At 38.2% G+C, this 22,419-nt stretch overlaps 1 protein-coding gene across 5 annotated transcripts in view; it reads right to left on the bottom strand.

The window, feature by feature from the left end:
* Positions 1-1,190: 1,190 nt before the first annotated feature.
* Positions 1,191-22,419, bottom strand: part of LOC120534378 (NACHT, LRR and PYD domains-containing protein 3-like) — a 50,270-nt gene continuing 29,041 nt past the window's right edge. For all 5 annotated transcript variants that reach the window (XM_039761920.1, XM_039761921.1, XM_039761924.1 and 2 more), the window contains 3 exons: positions 16,735-16,908; positions 12,850-13,014; positions 1,191-3,228 (listed from right to left, as the gene is read on the bottom strand). In XM_039761920.1, coding sequence (XP_039617854.1) covers positions 3,216-3,228; positions 12,850-13,014; positions 16,735-16,908 — 352 coding nt within the window. In that variant the 3' untranslated portion in view covers positions 1,191-3,215. The remainder of the gene's footprint in view (positions 3,229-12,849; positions 13,015-16,734; positions 16,909-22,419) is intronic.

Genomic DNA, 22,419 nt, shown 5'->3' with positions numbered 1-22,419 from the left:
ATATTTAATATATACAAGAAATCAAAATGTGAAAACATAGCATTAAACAAAGCTGTTGATGATATCATTTGTGTGTTAGAAGCACCATACACCTCCGTCACTGAAATCCCACCTTCATTTCCAGTCACCAGTTTATGTGAATTTCCCCTCATCAACACTCCCTCCACATCCCAGATTCTATTAAACGTGTTCATGTCATTAATGAGTTTATAATATGCAAACTCCACTTTCATTCAGCTTGTATCAGCACTTCAAACATTAGTAAAGCATCAGTTGTCAGTGCATTTTTATCTTTATTCCTTTACGTTTTCAGAATTGCTCATTTTGCCTGTCTAGTTATTAATTGGCAAGTACGTAACTGTTTTTAGGTAGATATATAGAAGAGAGATAGATGGAAACTGTGCTATATTATATTTTTGAAGTAAACTTTATTATGCTTAAATAATGGAAAACATCAAACATATAGATACAATTAATAATCAGTTTCATGGGAAGGAAATTGTTAATAATTGCCCTACCACTATACCCCCAGAACTCACCTCTTATTCTGCAGATATATTCACATTGCTGAAGTATTACAAATAATCCCAGTCATATACAAAGTCCTCTCACCAGGTAGTGACCAGTTTGTCTCTCTTGATAGAACACAACACACAGAGCTCCCATAATTCACAGAACGTCTCCATGTCATTCATGAGGCTATGATACATACCTGTAAACTCCAGCTGCAGTCTGCGCTTCACTACCACATTAAATAGCAGCAGCACCACATTGATATTTTTTAAGTTCATAGGTATGAAAAGGCACTATATGTGACCGATAGATATAAAAAGATGCTATATGACAGATAGCTAGATAGATTCTCCCTCCTCCTCTTCATCTTTTCCCACTTCTATGAGGGGTCGATGTGCTTGTTCAACCTTCTCCAAACACCTTAGTCCTCCTTGTCCTCCTCACCAGTCAAGCTTTTTTCTTCAGATTTTCTTTGACTTTATCCATCTGCCTCTGCTTTAGCCTCCTTTGCTTTCTCTTGCCCTGTACTTCCATTCCCATCATTCTTTTGCCCACATATCCATTGTCTGTCCTCATCACATGTCCATATCACTTCAACCTACTTTCCTGTACTTTCTTAAAAATTTCACTTGATTTTGTTGTACCTCTTATTATCTAATTTCTTATTGTTCTTTTTTTTTTTTTTTTATAGCTCCACTTATCCATCTCAACATCCTCATTTCTGTCACATCGCACTTCTTCTCCTGCTGTGCTCCCTTTACTGCCCATTTCTCAGCACCATACATCACTGCTGGTCTTAAACACCTGTAACCTTTGCCTTAATTCTTTAAACACATAATACTCCTGATACCTTCTTCTAATTGTTCTGTCCACACTTCACTCTAAGGGTTATCTCTGCATTTAATTTTCCATCTCGGTCTATCTACCTAGATATTTAAATTTGTCAACTCTTTCCAGTAGCCCTATAGATAGATAGACAGATATGAAAAGGCATTATATGACAGAAACAGAGATAGATACATACATTTAATTGTATTTGTTCCCAGGGATAAATGAACTTTTACAGAAGCTCAAGAAATATAGAAATCTTGTAACAAAGAACATCCACCATCAAACACACTGAATTACAGTACATACACAATAGAAAATAAAAGTGTGACTGCATGTAGCAGATTAATTTGATTAACACATTTAGGGAACTATGCAGATGTACAAATGCAGTAAAGTTCAGTTAAATACAGTAAAAATACAGTAATGTTAAAATCAAAATGCAAACACCACATGTATAAATATATTGTATATAAACTTACTGTGATAAGCTAGGTTCATACTGCAATTAAGTTTTAACGATTAAATCGAAAATGATGAATATGTTAGGATAAGACCAGCAGGCAATGGGAAAGAGAAAAGCAAAATTGTATTCTGCACAGAATCGGTGTGCTTTTGGCTACCTCATCATCCAGCCTTGCTCTGCTCACACTACCCTGACAGAAATAAATTAACAAAAAGCAATGTTAAGAATCTGTTCATCAAAATAAAAAGATATCCTGAATATCACAACTGCATTATGGATTGATTCATCTCAGATACCTCAAGATAAATTTTAAAGTTCTCCATTTTATAATATTAATAAAAAAGAACACTGAATGGTGACACTGCTGTCTGCAGCCAGGGTCTCATGTACAGTAACGGCTAAGCTCCGGTGACGATTTGGAACAAGGCCTAGTGATATTTCTCGAGTTTAAAGTAAAATTACGAGTTTCACCTGTGACCCTGAAGTGGAATAAAAAGGTTCATAAAATGGACACCTGAATGTAAGTGTAAGGCCTAAATGTTTTGCCAGTGCTTGATGGACATCTGCTCACACCTTCTGATGCATTGCTGAGCATTCATGTCTCACTCAAAGGACATAGACTATTCTCTGTGGTCTTGTCTGCTATTGATTAACAGAAATGAGTGGTCTGCTACTGCTATTTGTTTTCAATCCAGTTTACATCAGTGCTATAAGTTTTCTTTCTCTAATTGGCATTTAAAGAGGGCACACACAATAAAGGGTCACTCTGACTTGAAGATAAGTACTGATGGTATTCCAGAAACAAGCATTTGTACGAATCTGATTCCTTCCTCCTCCTTATCATCACTCCTAACCTTTTCCCACAAACTAATGCCATTTTTTTAGTTTTTCAAAATCATTGTTTTCATATACAATTTTTACCTGCTTTCTTCACCACACAAAATCCAGTAATGGACCACTGTTACAAAAAAACAACTCCCATCAGCACATAATGCAATTGTTTGGGCCAGTTGCATATGTTCCTTGATATCCCAGTATTTCAAATTAACTTCACAATAATTTACAGACACCTCCTGTTAATTTTAATTGAAATTTGTTGGGACAGCCTTCCTGCATATATACGTACTTGCACACTGTGTAAATTTTAGTTGATCGCCAATAAGCTGAAAAGTCAATTCTGCCTCATCCACTGCCCTTGCGATGTTATTCAATTGTTCTGAAGTGCAGGGGTGAATGATTTCAAAAAATGTTCAAGCAGAGCTGCTTACAGGTCTTCAGGGAATGCGAGTTGACAGGAGGTTCTGCCTCCAATCAAATGCTGGCGCAGTTTTCTTCAGCCATCATTTTGATTTGTTCGGCTACTCAAGTGAATTCAGGCTCCTCTTTGCACTCTTACCTCATTGATTCCTTAATAAAATATCCTATGGAAATGACCAAAGACACGTTAGAAACACATCAGAATGTCACTTCATGCAATGACATCAGTTTCATCACATCATAACTGTATATCCTAACAGGACTGGGATCCATATCCATAAACTCATGTGGGAAATGTATTTAATATTCTCATTGCTTTCCCCGTTTATTGATAATCGACACCCTCAGGCTTTCTAACAAATAAACAGCTGCCTATCAAGGCTTCTTAATAGGAGGGGTTTTCAGCTTGAATGACCTCCATCTCTTCTGCTGTCTAGTCAATGAGTGATGTCCCCTTCTGGGCGACTGAGTTTTTAGGGTCCTGGGACTAGAAGGGACGGAGTCAGTTGCCTTCAGTGGGTGGTTTCTCTGCACTGTGGAGACAAAGGCTGACAACACAGTCAGCTGCATCATCCCCCTCTTGGCCCACAGTGGTATTACATACCTGGGGAGAACCTGAATAGTGACCCTCTGATGTGCATGAGTGACAATATGTTTTATACATATTTATTTATTTTTTTTGTTTAGATTTTGTTTTGGAGATTTTCAAAGCATTTCGATTTATTTTTGAGAAACTTTATTTCTGACTTATTCTTTATTTATACAGGAGTCACATGACTGCGATCATTGCATCAGTTATGTCATGTGATGATTTAAATATGGCAGTTAGTTCCATGGCACTTTATCTCTTGGTTTTGTTAAAATCTCGCAACTTCTTCGTAGTGACAGTTGGCTTCCAGGTTTCATTTTGGTTTATTGAACTGTTCCTCCTTTGATTACTGATTCCCGTTTTGCCCCTGAGTTTTGGGTGCCTAATCATTTCTCTTTTGGTTTTGGTCTGGTTTCTCTCTGTTGTCTTCTCTCATGTTCTGATTATTTTGAACTCACTCAAAATAATACTCTGACTTTGGGTCCAGCATAACAGGTGTAAGAGCCAATCTTAGAAAGTTAAAATTTTGAGTTAAACTCATATTAATGTTTGCTTAATTTGAATAGAACATACATTTCTTTCATAGTCATAACTTATGGTATAGTCTTTTCCCCCTATAAGTTAGCAAGAAATAGAACCTTCTTACTGTAACTGAGAAACAGTGTGATAATAAGCTTAGCTGTGGTAAGAACAAGTCCCAGTAAAGAGGGACTTAAAAGACCCATTTTCTACTCAGAGATGGGATAAGCATACAGTTTTCTGACCGTTTAGAAATGGTTCTAAAACATTTTGAAATGGTACAGAAATGTTAAGTAAATAGTAACAATTTGAGATGAAACAAGGGTTAAGGTTTGAACTGAACTTTTCTTAACATTAATTTTTTCTTTTTTTGCAATTTTAATTTTCTTTTTTGTGTGAACTGTTTTACTTTGAAACTTAACTAAAGTTTTAAAAAACAAAAATATTTTGTCTGTGGAATCATTTCTGCGCATCAGGCTTTTGTTGAATCCCATTTTTTGAGTTGAAGCTGCTGAACTTTGGTAATTTTGGGAAAACGCAGCTACAACTGGCATTAAGATATTTCAACTCACTGCGGCATGGCTGCTATTAGATTGTTTGCTTCCTTATTTAATTAAGTGTGGGCAACAAAGATTCAAATAAATTATTATTAACCGACAAGAGAATTGTCGTATGTAGGAAGGATTGATACACCATAAGACAGATTACCAAAACATTGTAGCCAATAAACAGATCAAAAACAAATTCTGTTAATTCCTTTCCTAGTGATTAATTAGTTAGTTTGATTTTAAGGAGTTGTTCTCTTTATTTTGTCACTGTTCGCGATGTATGGCAGGCCATCTCTTACAGGGGTTGGCGCTGCTTTATAATGCATCTCCTCCCATTCCCTCTGAAGATCTGGACACCAACAAATCAAAGGCAAATGACATCAGTTCCTGTTCTGGGCTTCCTTCCACCTCATTGCCTTCAAAACCAGCACTACCAGTCTAATGTTAGACTTGTGTCTATAAAGGCATTCCTCACATTACACATTAATTGTGTTTGTTATTTTGTTACAAAGGTGCCCCAAACCTTTACATACATACATACATACATACATACATACATACATTTACATATTTGGCTGATGCCGTTATCCAAAGCAATTTACAACATTTCAGATACAAGTGAGTTACATTTCTTTTGGTCAAGTGACTTGCTCAGGTTCACACAGTGTCAGTGGGGGGATTTGAAACCACAGCCTCAGGGTTTGAAGTCCTTTATGTGTGTTCTTGTTTTATTTTACATGCTATAAACAATATGGCACCACCAAAGCTCAAAATAGCAGCACGCACAGTAAAATGGCACAATGACATAACCCAATTAACATTAAAATAAGTCAAATGCCAAAATAATCATACATTTTACTCAATAAGTATTCCAAGATTACTTTATTACAAGTGTTGGTGGTTCTCTGTGTGAAGAAACCCTTCCTAATGTTTGTGTGAAATTGACCCTTAACAAGTTTCCAACTGTGTCCCTGTGTTCTTGATGAACTCATTTTAAAATACAAGTCATAATTTTAAATATTTCAGTCATGTCTCCTCTTAATCTTCTTTTGCTTAAACTGTATAGGCTCAGCTCTTTTAATCTTTCCTCATAATTCATCCCCTGCATTTCTGGAATCAGCCTAGTCGCTCTTCTCTGGACCTTTTCTAGCGCTGCTACGTCCTTTTTGTAGCCTGGAGACCCAAACTGTACCCAGTACTCCAGATGAGGCCTCACCAGTGTGTTATAAAGTTTGCGCAGAACCTCCTGTGACTTGTACTCCACTCATCAGGGCGCTATATAACCTGACATTCTGTTTGCCTTCTTAATGGCTTCTGAATACTGTCTGGAAGTCGATAGCTTAGCTCTTCTCATAAGGTGTACTCTTGATTTTCAGACCTCCCATTGTGTACTCAAACCTAACATTTTTACTTCCTTTTTGTAGTACAATACACATAGGAATACTTGAACAATTTTTAAAGGTTGTACATGGCTTTCTGTGTTACTATCTAGGATTTTGATCAGGATTTCCCCTTCTGGTGGGCATTTCTGGAACTGTTCAGGATTTATGTGCATCATAACATTGTCATATCAGGCCCACCCAAGTCTCTGCTGTGACCTCAGCTTCTTGCCAGGGAATTGCATTTCTCTGTTATTTCTTGCCAGGTACCTCTTTAAGTCCTGTTTTTACTTTACAACATCTAGTTAAACCTTTTCTTTTAGCATTCCAGTCTTATTGTTTATACTCTGGGATTTTATTTCTAGATGAATTGTAGTGGGGAAATAATCATTTTGAAGATTTCTTGGCAGTGTTTATTATATCTTTAATTTTTGATCTTGTGGTGTTTATTTTGATGTTGTGAACATTTGACCTGGTCATGAGCTTAGACTGATATTAATTTCCTCTACACAACTTGGCTTCCCTGTGGCATCAAGTCTCGTAACTAACAACAGAATAGGAGCATGGACCATCAATCTGACTCCAAATGATTTCTTTCAATCTTAAAAGCTAACTTTGTCTTTATGGGATACTTATACTTATAAATTACTGTAATATCAGAGTTAACATGACTTACCAATGTTTATAGTCCCCAAAGTTATACGCCCCTAGAAAGTATGCCAACTCTGGCCAGTAGCCGCTTTTTTATATGTAGCCTTAAAGAACATTTGTATATCTATTTATATATATCTATATATCTATTCCCATCTTCACTGTGCTCTTAACTGTACATATCGTATTTAACTGTATATATCGCATTTAACTGTAAATATCGTATTTAACTGTACATAATATGCATATATTATATTTATTGTACTTCTGCTCTTTGCACTTCTGATTAGATGCTAAACTGAATCTCGTTGCCCTGTATTTATACATGTGTTAATCTAATCTAATCTAATCTAAAGTGCTACATTAGAATGTTCTTTATAATTAATCTTCAGAGGCTACTGTACATAGCAAACCTAACTTGTTTTGCATAAGCAGTATTCCATACCCAAAGTATTAAAGGAATACTCACAAAATGTGAATATTCAGATTGTGAACTTTAGACACTTACTTCTAGTACGTGTTTACAAAAAAGTGCTATACTATTTCAGCATTAATCATAATTACAGAAGGCAAATAATCAGCCTAACCTTGTAACCATTGCAGATTTGTTAATGGGAAAGTCAACATTGTCTAGTGACATAGAATAAAGTTATAAAAATTGCAGAAACATGCATTGGTGCATTTTAGAACAGAGTTACATATCTTCCAATTGAGCATTTAAACCTATCCCTTTTATACACCTTAAACATAACATTTAAGGTCAGAGATCAAAGCCCATCCAGTGGAACAATGTGTGACCGTAAGAAACTTTACAAGAGTGAACACCAGCTTGATTTGTTGTCAGGAAATTCAGAGAAATGAAGCAACGCCATAATAACGTCGTAAACTCTAGTCTTAGCTCTGAGGAGACACATCTGGGCTGTCTTTTATTAATATGCTTATAATTGTAACACACACTTCAAAAAATAATACCAAATGATTCATGATGATAATAGCATCAATTTAAGACCAAACACACCCATGAAAATATCACACATGTCATAGAAAGTCCCTAACACAAACCTAACCTTAAAACAGGACAAGTGTACCAGTGCCTGCCAAAGTAATGGCCATATCCCCTACCCTAAGCCTAACCCTAATCAACTCACAAGTTCTTTCCTAGCTTGTAATTGAATGACTCTGAGTCTGAGTGACGGCAGACATGTGTCAGCTGTATTCTTGTTAGATAAACAGAGGGAGATCTCAATGTTCATGGGTAAGCAGCAGTTCATAATTAATGTAATGTAAATGTAATTTACTTATCTCACATGCACAAATTTCTTACAGTAAATATTTCAGATAATAAAATGAATATAATTAATATAATTTAATTATTAATTATTATTGTACTGCTAGTTATTTGAAGATGGAGATTTTTTTTGGGTATTCCAAGGTGGGAATCTTAATATGCTGTGGCACAAAGCATTTGTGCTAATAAAATCTTGGAAACTAAGCTAAAATGAAAAGATAAGGCTTGGCATAAAAATGGAGAGAAGTCCTGGTAGAAACTAACAATGTCATCTCTCAATGCAGGACCACAGTTTGTGAGAGTCAATGCCTGTGACTCTGATACAGATGTGATCAGCACTGGGGCACCACAAGGAACAGTCCTGTCATCTTTAATCTTCACTCTGTACACCTCATGCTATAAATATAACAGCAGGTCATGTCACTGTCAAAATACTCAGATGATTCTGCAGTTACGGGGTGAATTGATAAAGGGGATGAGACAGAGGAGAGGAGTCCGATAGAGAACTTTGTTTCTTGACAGAAAGAGAATTGCCTGCAAATTAACTAAATCAAACAATTGGTTATTGACTTTCACTGCACTAAAGAGCCTCTATGTCTGGTCACTATTCAAGGAGTGAATGTAGAGGTGGTCCACTCCTACAAGTACTTGGGGGTCTACATCAATGACAGGTTGGACTGGTCTCAGAGCACAGATGAACTGTATAAGAAAGGGCAGAGTAGACTCTTTGTCCTTTGAAAACTGTATTCTTTTAATATGGGAAGTGACATCCTTCACATCTTCTACAACTCTGCGATAGCCAGTGGGATTTTCTACGTTGTGGTGTGCTGGGCTGGTAACATAAATTTAAGAATGGCCCACCGAATCAACAAGCTAATTTAAAGGGCAAGTTCAGTTACAGGACACACTCTGGATCCTCTGGAGGTCGTAGTGAAGAAGAGACTGAAAACAAAACTGAGTGCCATGATGAACAATGCTGCACATCCTCTCTCTGACACACTGAGGGCTTTTCGCCAACAAATCATTCAGTAGAAGGGTGTCAAGAAATGCTATGGGGGTTCATTTATACCAACAGTAACATGCCTGCATACTGCCTCACTAGGACTTGGACTGCCATGTCAGAAATTGTCTTTCTTTTTAATTTTCTTGTGTTTTAGTCATTCTGATGTGTGTTCAGACCATTATCTATCTATATATCTATCTATCTATCTATCTATCTATCTATCTATCTATATATCTAAAGTGCAGCAGCCTTTTGCTTTGCTTTAATAGGTTGATGGTTCACTTTGGATTTCATAATTGGTAGTCACACATACGTAATATGGAGTGACTAGACTTCTGGAGGTTAGCAAAGCTGCTACTGGAAATGAATACCCCATCTACTGGCAAGAAGTTCTATTATAGCAATTAATGACTTTAGAGTCTTTTTTAAATTAGCTACTGTCAAGTATCTCGCAGCTCTGATTCCACTCACAGAGTAGACACCTCACTGAATTTGTTCTCATGCTAGGTTGTTCCAGGTAACAATCTGCCCTTTGTAATCAACACTTAATTACTTTCAGAATGTAGTATTTTCTATTGTACTCATGGACTCTTTTTGATTTTGATGACCTAGAGATTAATGGCCCTGATAGCAACACCCACAATGTAAAATCTTCACATTGTGTTGCAAAGAGTACATTTTGTTTGCAGCCCCAATGCACAATGTTGTCATATGTCACCTTCTAAGATCACGTCAACACTGCTGTCCCAACACTGATACCGTTTACAAGGTGCCAGAGGCAACAGCCATACTAGAAGAGTTTCCCGTTCCAAAGGAGGGTTCAATAGTTTTCTGTCTGGTTGCTTTAGAGGTTCCTGCTTTCTGATAGCTACTGACTCTTGAAACTGGTGTTTTGGCTATCAGGTGTTATATTTCTGACAGGACTTTTTTCCCTGGCTTATTGTGTTTTTTTGTGGCTTGTCTGTTTATTTTTATATATGTTTCATATGTTAGTACAATTTTTATTTTTTTTATTCTGTATACATGTACCTTATACTGATGTGTGATATTCCTTGCATTTTGTGGTTGTAACCCCAAGAGGCAGGACCACCCTCAGATTATTGCTAGGAAACCATCCACAATCTAGAAATTCAGGCTGAGACGTGAGTCTACTAGGAGTTCTGACCTTCAAAGAATATTTCTTGTCAGTATTGATTTCCTGGATGTTTTAATTTATTGCTTCTGTTTTGACCTTTGATTTTTTTTTTATATTAGAACAAGTCCAGAGATTTAAGGTCCTTTCTCTTGAAGGACATTTTTTTTAGAAGTTGAAACATTAAATATATATTGAAATATATATATAATTCCCATTTTGGGCCTATGTAGGCCAAAGCCAGACCAGTAGAAATTTGGGGCAAGCTTTTTTTGGATGAGAGCTTATCTGGGCAATGAGATCCCTGGCCTATTTTCTGGGTGTTTTAGAGGCCTCTCATCATGTTGTCATTTTGTGTGCTGCTCAACATAACAGAATGAACCGCTCATAAACAAGTAAAAACTGTTAGGTTAAAGGTAGCTCCATACAAACCAAACTACAGTACATTATTTTCCAGAAGGCTGTAGATACATTTTTTTATGACTATTACACTATCCTCCAAGGTTGTCTACCTTCTGATGTTCTTCTCTCTAAACATAAACATTTACAAGAATCTATTACAAAACTTCTAGTGCCATCTATCTTTGTAGCTAGAATTATGGATAAAAGCAGTGGTAGTGTTTGATTCTTGGTTAGTGAACCTGCTTATCATATTTAGCACTTTGATGTTTGGTTAGCGTTTCAGCTCTTGCTAAAAGACTGGTTAGACTTTTGGTTATGACTTCATCTTGATTTCATATCCTGTTGTTCTTTGATAAAAATTCTCACTGTCTCATTCCATGTCAGTACATTAGGGTATAGCTCACCGTCTCTCTAATTCTTGTTCTTTATTGTCATTTTTTCTTTGGCTTAGTCCTGTTATTGCACATTCTCTTTGAATTAAGTACAATACTTACAGTACTTTCTTTTTACTTCAGTCTTACACAGCACTACTTTGAACGTTTAATAGGTTCTGCCATGTTGCTTATCATTGCTGCAGCAGTTGATGATCAGATGACACAAAAGACACTTAATGTGTTGTGCCATCTCATTCCACTGTGTAAGAACCGAGCCGTCCGCAAGCCCCAGACCCTCAGCATGAACACACTAAGAGTCCCGGGTTTAAATAAAGGATGTGTTTCTTTACTACAATACCTTAACTGTTGCACAAGTACAAACACAGGTTTTTCTCTGCACAATGCTATCTTCTCACCACCGCACTACCCTCCTTCAGTCGAGTGTTGCTCTACTTCCTCCCAACTCCGACTCGCCTGGATAAGAGTGTGCGGTCCCTTTCATTAGGGACTCGGGAGTACTTCTGGGTCATAAAAAAGTCCCTTAGTTTGGAGGTGTGCATCTCCCTTCAGTGCCCCCTTGCATGACAGTGCTGCCAAACTATAACTCCTGCCATTCCCTGCTGGTTCCTAAATGGGCACCAATAGGGAGGGTTGACATCTAGCACCTGCGGGGAAATGAACATTTTCCAGGGACAGACTTTCCTTGTCCTCTTTTTTCATGGAGAGGGAAGGTGTTAAATCCAACAGGTGTGCCTTTATGTTCTCTTGGGACCTCCCGTCCAGGTAAAGGATCTACAGGACTCCCGTCCAAGCAGTATGCTTCCTACACTACCTATAAAAGATCCAGCTCCTCGTAGACATAGAACATTCTGGGTCTGCACTGTGGTCTTCTGCCAGTAACAGTCCCTGGTATATTTTCTGATGTAGGAACATGGAGTCATCCTACCCCATAATTCTACTGAGACTGAGAACTGAATTGAGATATTGAGCTAGCAGTCATTACCAGAAAGACACATGTTCACGGTTCATTTCCATGATCTGAGATTGAAAGGGCCGCTGATGCCGTCTGTATCTTGTGAATTGTGGATTTCTTGGTAGGAAGTCCTTAGCAACCAGGCAAAGTCCCTTCATAGTCCATTAACCACCCACATAGACTCTCAAATGGAGTTGTAACGCACTTAAAGTTACATGGAAAACAATCAAACTCTTTCTCTAACACAGAAATAAAATTAGAACGCACACATGAAAATAAAGTTTGAAAATTCTGCTTTATGAACATCAGAGTTTCATGAGTTGAAAACATGTATTCATCCATCCATTATCCAACCCGCTATATCTTAACTACAGGGTCACAGGGGTCTGCTGGAGCCAGTCTCAGCTAACACAGGGCGCTATGCAGGAAACAAACTCCGGGCAGGGCGCCAGCCCACCACAGGGCGCGCACACACACACACCAAGCACTCACTAGGGACAATTTAGAATCGCCAATGCACCTAACCTGCATAATAAAATATTTACAACTAATAAAAAAAAAAAAAATAACAATAACTAAAAAAAAAATAACAAATAAAAAATGAAAGATTGAGAAGAGCACAAATCAGGTTGAAGCAACTGCCAGGTGCACACAACATACTCTCTGACTGAAGTAAAAAATGGACAAGGTGGGCACATCGACTTTCTGCACACCTCTTGTGCGTACAAAGTATGTTCCATTAGGATGTCCCTAGCATAATCTGTAACTTGGGGGCAGTAAAGTTTGGGTGCTCAAGGACTGAGAATTGAATTGAATGTAAATTGAGAGGCATCAGCATATTTCTTATCTCACGTAACACAATGAAAACATTGGTCAATATTAAATTTGTAAAATGCTTACACACATACACACAAAATATTTACTCACATCAATTTCGAGCTTCTGTTCCTCAGCCCGTCACACAGGAGACGAATTCCTGAATCCCCCAGTTTGTTGCCTTCCAGCCACAGGGCAGTCAGGTGGGAATGTTCTGAAGAAAGAGCCGAGCAGAGAGCAGTGCAGCATCCTGAGGTGAGACCACACGATACAAGCCTGTAGCGATCAGGAGAAATGAAGGGAGTGGCTGAAGCACTCATATCACTTAACTTTATGTTTGATAAATTGGTTTAGACCAGCGGTTCTCAGACTTTCATGTTTCGTGCCCCCACCCCTTTTTCTGACTGGAATAATTCCGCGCCCCCTGCATGATATAAGATAGATGAGAATAACCCGTGATACAACTAACAAAGGTATGATACTCGTGCGGTGTCGCGGTATCCTATCATTTTTACTTCCATAAGATTTGCATGTGTTCAGCTAATTTCGATGAAATATTTGCCATTTATTTTTTTTTAAAGTACAGTACTTTAATAACTGTTAAAATGCCTTGTGTGGTTTTTGGTAGTAATTCTAATCCCAAAAACAAAGAATAAATTATTTATTCTAATTTAATTATTTTTTATGTAAAGAAATGAGTAAATATGTTTTCATTTTTAAAAATCTCGTAAACGAGGACACCGATGAAGTCAATCTGCGCGAGATGAACGTATTTTCGTCCGACAAATATTATACCTCTGTTAGTTGTATCATGAAATAACCCAATACACAGTAAGTTATTTAACTCAATTTGGCGATACGCTGCCAATGTGGTGCAGTCACGCCGCATTATCACCTGGTCTACTGTTACCCGAATGTTTGAGACAGATGTATGGCGTTATTTCAGTGCCACTATTCTGAGCACACGTAAAAAAATATTGAGCGCACGTAAAAAAAGATTGCAAGTGCAAGTGTTGCATTTTGAAGAGAAATTTATTTTGAGCGTACAAAAGCTGAATTTGAGTGAACAAAATTCATTGCTGCGTGCAAAAAATGTATTTCAGTGTTTGCGCTTATCCATATACACACACACAATAGCACCCCCTCTCGCTCAGTTTTTTCATTTGCGCTTGCTGCAATGTGTTGCTTGCGCTCACAACATTCTCTGCTGCGAGCGCTCAACTCTCTGTACACCGTTATAAGTGTGCCACAAAACCAACCAATCACAGACTTGGTTTCAAAAATTCTGATTGGCTCTTACGGTCTCCAATCAGCTCGCTAGCTGCTGCATTCCGGACACCGGAAACACTGTCCACTCAGCCTCGCTTCTTGCAGATAGAGGGATAGTCTTAACAAATAATATATTTTAAAATAAAATAATTAAAGATATTATCCGCAAATTGGGGTTTAATTGAGTTTAGCTGGATTTAGCTACATTTCGGACTGTTTCCGGAATGCAGCAGCTAGCGAGCCGTAAGAGCCAATCAGAATTTTTGAAACCAAGTCTGTGATTGGTTGGTTTTGTGGCACACTTATAACGGTGTACAGAGAGTTGAGCGCTTGCAGCAGAGAATGTTGTGAGCGCAAGCAACACATTGCGAGCAAGCGCAAATGAAAAACTGAGCGAGAGGGGTGCTATTGTGTGTGTGTATATGGATAAGTGCAAACACTGAAATACATTTTTTGCACGCAGCAATGAATTTTGTTCACTCAAATTCAGCTTTTGTACGCTCAAAATAAATTTCTCCTCAAAATGCAACACTTGCACTTGCAATATTTTTTTACGTGCGCTCAGAATAGTGGCACTGAAATAACGCCATACAGATGCCAAAACATCTTGAACTTTCTAGATTGAAAATACGCGACTATAAAAGCAGCAGCAGCAGCGGCGCCACTCGCCATAGAAACAAACTTCAAATAGAAATGGAGCTCAGAGTGTCTCGATATCTCGAATATCAAACCAAACCTGGACGGGCTGTGTACTTTAAAGCAGGCACATATTAGTCATTAGATCTATGCCTTAGAAATGTTTTATTTTAATTTTAGTTATAATGCATGCGTTGTGATTATATGCTTGCAAATTTAAATTTGACATAAAAATGTAAAAAATTTATTTTGATGTCTTGTTCAGCTTCAGCTTCCACCCAGGGGGGTGCGCCCCTCAGTTTGAGAACCGCTGGTTTAGACAATGGAAGGTCTAAATGGATTTGTACATGATATGAACGACAGAGAATAAATGTTTACTTTTAAAAGAAAAAGTCAAGAGGCTGAAACATAGGAACTTAGAGTCACGATTGATTCAAAACTGAGACATAAAACAAAAATTTTAAGTAAAAAAAAAATAACAAAGCTGTTGCCAAATCAAAATTTTTAACTATTCTTTCTCTTATCTTCTTCTCCTTTACAAGATCTTTTTTTTTCTTTGTTCTCAACACCTTATTGAGTGTGCCACCATCTTTTATATTGAGGTCATACCCCACACATCATTAGCACATGTGGCTGGCAATAGACATTGTTTCTCTAAGCAATTTGGCACCACCGATCAAATGAAATATACAAAATGGCAGCATCCAGAGGAAATGGGTAAACACAATACTGATTGGATAAAAATGATCAAAAACACCAACAAATACCTGTTGCCGCCTAAGAGATCCGTGGCTCGGCACAAGAATGGTATGAGTGATGGCAGTACAACCCTATTGTAGGGTTATTAGCCCTAATACAGGAATCCTAGCCATGGATTCACAACATTCTAATCACATTAAAGAGTGGTAGTGAGTGCTAAAACTTTTATGGCTTTAAATTTATTGACAATGATTTCCATCAGCGTTCCTGAACTTTTGCAATTGCAATATTTTCAGCCCTTGCCCGTTCTTAGACCTGATATTTGCTTGCTCGTTTTAAAGATTTGTTGGCTCCTTGTTTGTGTAAGAGTACACTCAAATTTCCAATAGATAGATAGATCAAACATCATTTGCACAAAAATGGAAGTTTAGTTTTTACAGAAGCTTAAGAAATATAACAAACAACAACAACAAATAAAGAAGAAGCCGAAGGTCTGAATGAGTCCCAGCTTTGTTTCTTGACACACTTCTGCTGAATTATTTGTTGTTTAAAAGTCCTTAGTGTAATTATGTCACATAGAGAATGTGTTTGTCCCTGTGTTTTGATAGCCTCCCAAGCCTCGACTACCTAAGAAGACAACTACCAAAAAAAAGCCCTTGTCATAATAAAACAATGGAATAAATCTCCACACCTAGTAGTATAAGAAAAAGGTGAAATAAAGAGTAGGCAAGACCCCTCATGAGTCACCCAGGCAGATGAATGTAGCATAACATGACATCATGTTCTCAAACCTCTCTATCTATTTTAGGATCAGGGAATTCTACGGCCTATGTCGGTAGCACTGGTACAACATAGTAGACAACCCTGTGATTATTTACAGAGTCCACTTACACACATTCTGTCATAGAGGGCAAACTTAGAATTTAGAAACAGATAACCTAATGCAAACTCTTTGGTATGAAGCTGGAGTCCCTGGGGATAAACACACACACACACAGACCACACATTATATTTACTTACTTGACTAATGCCTTAATCCAAGGCAATTTCCAACAATTGAGATACATTTCTTTTGCTTTTCCAATTGGATCACAGGCAGGTGAATTGACTTCCTCAGAGTCAGTAGTTGGATTTGCACTCCCAACCTTAGGGTCTTTATACTCTTAACCACTATAAACTCTGCCTGCCTACACAGACAATCACGAGATATAGGATTTGAACCCTGAATGCCAGATCTGTTCGACAGCAGTGCTAAAAACCCCAGGCATATTTTACATTTATATTTAGAATTTGTACTGTACAAATATGTTTTAATGAGATCCCGACTACATGCTCACATCAGTTAATTCTTCGGTCATGGAGGCCTAATGTCCTCTAACAGCTTTTACTCACCACAGCTTCTCTAATTTACAGAGTGGGTTCTTCATCCCTTCACACAGAAGATGCACCCCAGAATCTCTCAGTTTATTGTCAGTCAAGTCCAGTTCTGTCAGGTATGAGTCTTGTACACACAGAGCCAAGGAGAGTGTCTCACAACATTTATAGGTCAGACCACAGGACACCAGCCTGCAGAGAAAAGGATGGAGTGAAAAGGTTTGTCATTTAAAACCCTCTACTCTGATGGTAACATCTTGAAGCCAGTATGGGTCCTGGAAATCTTACTTTCCAAGCTGCTAACAACGTCTTTAGTTTCTTATCAACCTCAAAACTCTTGCAACTTTTCACATGTGAAGATATCAACAACCAGTTACTGGTACTACTAAGGAGGTACTGAGTGATTTGTTAATTGTAGAGGAAGAAGTGCTGTATAGATTAAATATGCTGAAATCAAACAGATCACCAAGACCAGATAACATTTACCCTCAAGTTCTTAAGGAGGTTAGAGAGTACATATTGTAACCACAAATGAGCTTCATAAAGCCCCAAACCACAGACATGGCAACACAGCACACAATATATGAACAAAATTTTTATTCTTCCCAAAACCACCAACAATTATCCACAATAATGAAATAGACCAACAACAAATCAGCAATTCTTCCTCCTCCCGTCCTCTAGATGAGTGTTGGCTCCTTTATAAGCGAGATGCAGCAATGCTTCTGGTGTCATGCAGTATCTTCTGGGAATCACTCCCGGGCAATAAAGAAATTAGGGAGGTCCTCCCCTGACTGCTGCATTTCCGGACTCCGTCTCCCAAGCACCCTTACGGTTGTCCCGACTGGGCTGTTGTATGAGGACCACTGTTCATTTATATAGCATATGGGGGATGGAAACGCTTTCTACTCTTGGCTTCCACTTGTCCATTTATTAATTCATATTTTTTAATGTGGGTATGAGTATTACCCTGTCCCACCAGCCACTTTGTCTGCATCGTCTTACTGATCTCTTATCTGAGTAATGTATTTTTCTCCATCTCCGTTCTCCTACCACAATATACAGTGGTGCTTGAAAGTTTGCGAACCCTTTAGAATTTTCTATGTTTCTGCATAAATATCATCAGATTTTCACTCAAGTCCTAAAAGTAGATAAAGAGAAACCAGTTAAACAAATGAGACAAAAATATTATACTTGGTCATTTATTTATTGAGGAAAATGATCGAATATTACATATTTGTGAGTGGCAAAAGTATGTGAACCTCTAGGATTAGCAGTTAGTTTGAAGGTGAAATTCGAGTCAGGTGTTTTCAATCAATGGGATGACAATCAGGTGTGACTGGGCACCCTGTGTTATTTAAAGAACAGGGATCTATCAAAGTCTGCTCTTCACAACACATGTTTGTGGAAGTGTATCATGGCACAAACAAAGGAGATTTCTGAGGACCTCATAAAAGAGATGTTGTTGATGCTAATCAGGCTGGAAAAGGTTACAAAACCATCTCTAAAGAGTTTGGACTCCACCAATCCACAGTCAGACAGATTGTGTACAAATGGAGGAAATTGAAGACCATTATTACCCTCCCCAGGAGTGGTCGACCAACAAAGATCACTCCAAGAGCAAGGTGTGTAACAGTCGGCGAGGTCACAAAGGACCCCAGGGTAACTTCTAAGCAACTGAAGGCCTCTCTCACATTGGCTAATGTTCATGTTCATGAGTCCACCATCAGGAGAACACTGAACAACAATGGTGTGCATGGCAGGGTTGCAAGGAGAAAGCCACTGCTCTCCAAAAAAAACATTGCTGCTCGTCTGCAGTTTGCTAAAGATCACGTGGACAAACCAGAAGGCTATTGGAAGAATGTTTTGTGGATGGATGAGACCAAAATAGAACTTTTTGGTTTAAATGAAAAGCGTTATGTTTGGAGAAAGGAAAACACTGCATTCCAGCATAAGAACCTTATCCCATCTGTGAAACATGGTGGTGGTTGTATCATGGTTTGGGCCTGTTTTGCTGCATCTGGGCCAGGACGGCTTGCCTTCATTGATGGAACAATGAATTCTGAATTATATCAGAGAATTCTAAAGGCAAATGTCAAGAGAAGGTGGGTCATGCAGCAAGACAACGACCCTAAACACACAAGTCGTTCTACCAAAGAATGGTTAAAGAAGAATAAAGTTAATGTTTTGGAATGGCCAACTCAAACTCCTGACCTTAATCCAATCGAAATGTTGTGGAAGGACCTGAAGTGAGCAGTTAATGTGAGGAAACCCACCAACATCCCAGAGTTGAAGCTGTTCTGTGCGGAGGAATGGGCTAAAATTCCTCCAAGCCGGTGTGCAGGAATGTTATTGCTGTCACACCAGATACTGAAAGCAAAGGTTCACATACTTTTGCCACTCACAAATATGTAATATTTGATCATTTTCCTTAATAAATAAATGACCAAGTATAATATTTTTGTCTCATTTGTTTAACTGGTTTCTCGTTATCTACTTTTAGGACCTGAGTGAAAATCTGATGATGTTTTAGGTCATATTTATGCAGAAATATAGAAAATTCTAAAGGGTTCACAAACTTTAAAGCACAACTGTATAAACCTTTGACGCATATTTTTAGGATGTCACTATGCAGTGGGAAAGTTCTGAAGGAATGGAAAATAGCAAATATTATCCCATTATATATAAAGGGTTACCGGGCAGATCCAAGCAACTGTAGTCCAGTAAGCTTATCATGCATCACAGGAAAATTAATGGAAATAATTATTAAGGATAAGATAGAGAATCAGATGGACATGAGTGTCAGTGAGCAGTCAACATGGCTTCAGACAAGAAAGATCGTGTTTCACTGATATGCTAGAATTCTATCAGGAAGCAACAAAAGCATATGATAAGAGAGGTACGTGTGATACTATTTATCTTGATTTTCAGAAAGGTTTTGATAAAGTCTCACATGAAAGGTTAGTGATCAAACTAAAACAAATGTCGCTCCAGGGTGCTTTGTGGAGATGGGGCAGAATTAGCTGGGTTAGAGTGAGAGAAACCATATCTGAATTAGGTGATGTGAAGACTGCTGCCCCTCAGGGGTCAATGCTTCTTTTTTGAATATACATAAATGATCTGTCTAGGAATATAAACAGCAAGTTGCTTGAGTTTGCAAATAATACCAAACAAAACAGAAAGGCAGATAACATAAAAACAGCAGAATGATTACAGAGGGACCCTGACAGCATACAGGCTTGAGCAGGTGAAATTTAAAATTTAAACATAGTAGAAATGTCACATTTGAATAGGCAACGTGAGGTCTGAGACCAGAAAGTGCCTCTTATGAGAAGGATCTGGGATGTCCACAATGTCCTCATCCAGGCAGTGTACAGAAGACATTTAGAAGAACTAATGTGATGTTAGCGTACAGAGTGTGCCAAATACAGTGGAACCTTGGTTCACGAACGTCTCGGAACACATACAAATCGGGTTACGATATAAGAGTTCGCCAAACTTTTGCATCCGTTCACGACCACACACTCGGGTGACAAACAAGCTAGTTTCCCTTCTGGTTCGTATGCGCCGATGATTTCTGCACGTGTTCAGTCTCTCCCTGTACATTGTTCTCGGTCAGACGTGTGTGCATTCGCTGTGAACTCTTTGTGCTCTATTTTGTGTGCTTTTGCATCAATTTTGTAATTAACCATGGCCTGCAAGCAAGTGAAGAGTGGTAGTGTTGGTGAGAAGAAAGGTTCGAAGAAAATTGAAATCGAATTAAAGAAAGAAATTATTGAAAAGTATGAGCGTGGCGTTCGTGTTACTGATCTTGCCGCCAAATACAAGAAGTCAAAATCTATGATATCGGCTGTTCTAAAGTAGAAAGAGGCCATTAAAGTAGCTGATGTTGCAAAATGAGTTACAGTGTTAACCAAGCAGAGGCCTCAAGTGCTGGAAGAGGTGGAAAAACTGTTGCTAGTGTGGTTGAAGGAGAAGCAACTTGCGGGGGATAGCATAAGCAAGGCGATGTTATGTGAGAAAGGCAGGAAGTTTCGTGGCAATTTGCTGCAAGGTTAGTTTTCATGGTTGTTTATGGTTAGTTTTTGTATAAATTAAGGATTTTTCAAATGTTCATTTTTTCCCTGTGCTTTAAACTCGTTAAAAAAAGTGTTTACAGCGAGCGGTTCATAAGGCTATAGCGTGAACTCTTGCAATGTTAGTTTTCTCTGTTCATGGTTTTCTCAGTGTTATTCGATGTTTTTACATTTAGTTTACTATTACACGGCGCATTCTATGGTATAATTAACTATTTTTGTGCTTAAAATCTTTAAAAAATATATATTTACATACATTGCCCAGAGGGGACTGGGCGGTCTTGTGGCCTGGAACCCCTACAGATTTTATTTTTTTCTCCAGCCTTTGGAGTTTTTTGTTTTTCTGTCCACCCTGGCCATCGGACCTTACTTATTCTATGTTAATTAATGTTGACTTATGTTTATTTTTTATTGCACTTTGAGCTACATTTTTTGTATGAATATGTGCTATATATATATAAATGTTGATTGATTGACAGTTTGTACGGTCTGGAACGGGTTAATTGTATTTACATACAATCCTATGGGGGAAATTAGGGTTAGGGTTAGGGTTTTGGAATGAATTACGGTCGTGACCCGAGGTCCCACTGTATGTGGAGTACAGCACATAGGAAGCAGTGGATGCGCACTAGTGCAGTGGATGCCAGCTGGCACTTTAAAATAAATTCTTCAACAGCAACACGGGGACACAGAAGGTGTTATCGTCTTGTTTTATTTTAATTCTTTTTCCATAGTTGCTTACATCCTTTTTGTATAGTTACTTTACCATTCAGAGTTTTGAAATATATCAAATTCAAACTTTGCATTCATTTCAGCATACAAAATTGTTGGGACGAGAGAACCATAGACACATGACAGACGTAGACAGGAGGACTTTTTTGGGGCCTTAGTTTAGTTAAAAAGAATTAGTGAGGTCTTTGGGATGAATGGCCTGTTCGTCAATATTGCTCTCATGTTCTAAAGAAACCAAATTAGCTCTCAGATTGCTGAATGTGTGACTCCTTGAGACCTGTTGCTGCGTTGCTCTTTTCTAATTGTATTACGGTTTGCAGTGTGCAATCACCATGACCTGAGTGGGTCACGACAGCACTAAACCTCTGCCTTTACCAAGGAATCACACCTGGCTCTGACCATCATGCAATGTGAGTTGTAAGAGAGCAAAATCGATGCAGCTTGATTCACCTCATGGTGGTCATTTCTGAACTTTATCATCAGTCTGTTTAAGGTTTCATGCCAGGAACCACACGGACTGTCAATGCCACACTCACGCTTGGCATCTGTGAGCCCACATGATGGTAGTGCACCATACACATTTCCATAGATCAGCAGTGCCATGGACCACCCTTGCAATACTCACTGATTACCAGTACCACAAACTTGGTTTCATGTGGGTGTCACCCTTCAGAGCCATCCCAAGGCTTTGATTTTCACTTTCCATGTATTTTGTTATTTTGGCTTTAATTTTAGTTAATTTCTTCTGTTTTTGTTCCTTTTGGTAACTTAATTATGTCCCCCATTGTTTCTACCTAGTTGCACTGTTAAGTGATCATTTGTTGTGGACAGTGGAGGGTGACCTCAATAACTAAATAACAGGCCCAGGTGCCCAAATCAAGCTCGTCGTAGCACC

The sequence above is a fragment of the Polypterus senegalus genome, chromosome 8 (genome assembly GCF_016835505.1).
Source record: "Polypterus senegalus isolate Bchr_013 chromosome 8, ASM1683550v1, whole genome shotgun sequence".
NCBI classification, from domain to species: domain Eukaryota; kingdom Metazoa; phylum Chordata; class Cladistia; order Polypteriformes; family Polypteridae; genus Polypterus; species Polypterus senegalus.
The sequence above is the reverse complement of the archived record's forward strand: the minus strand, read 5'-3'. Positions and strand labels throughout refer to the sequence as shown.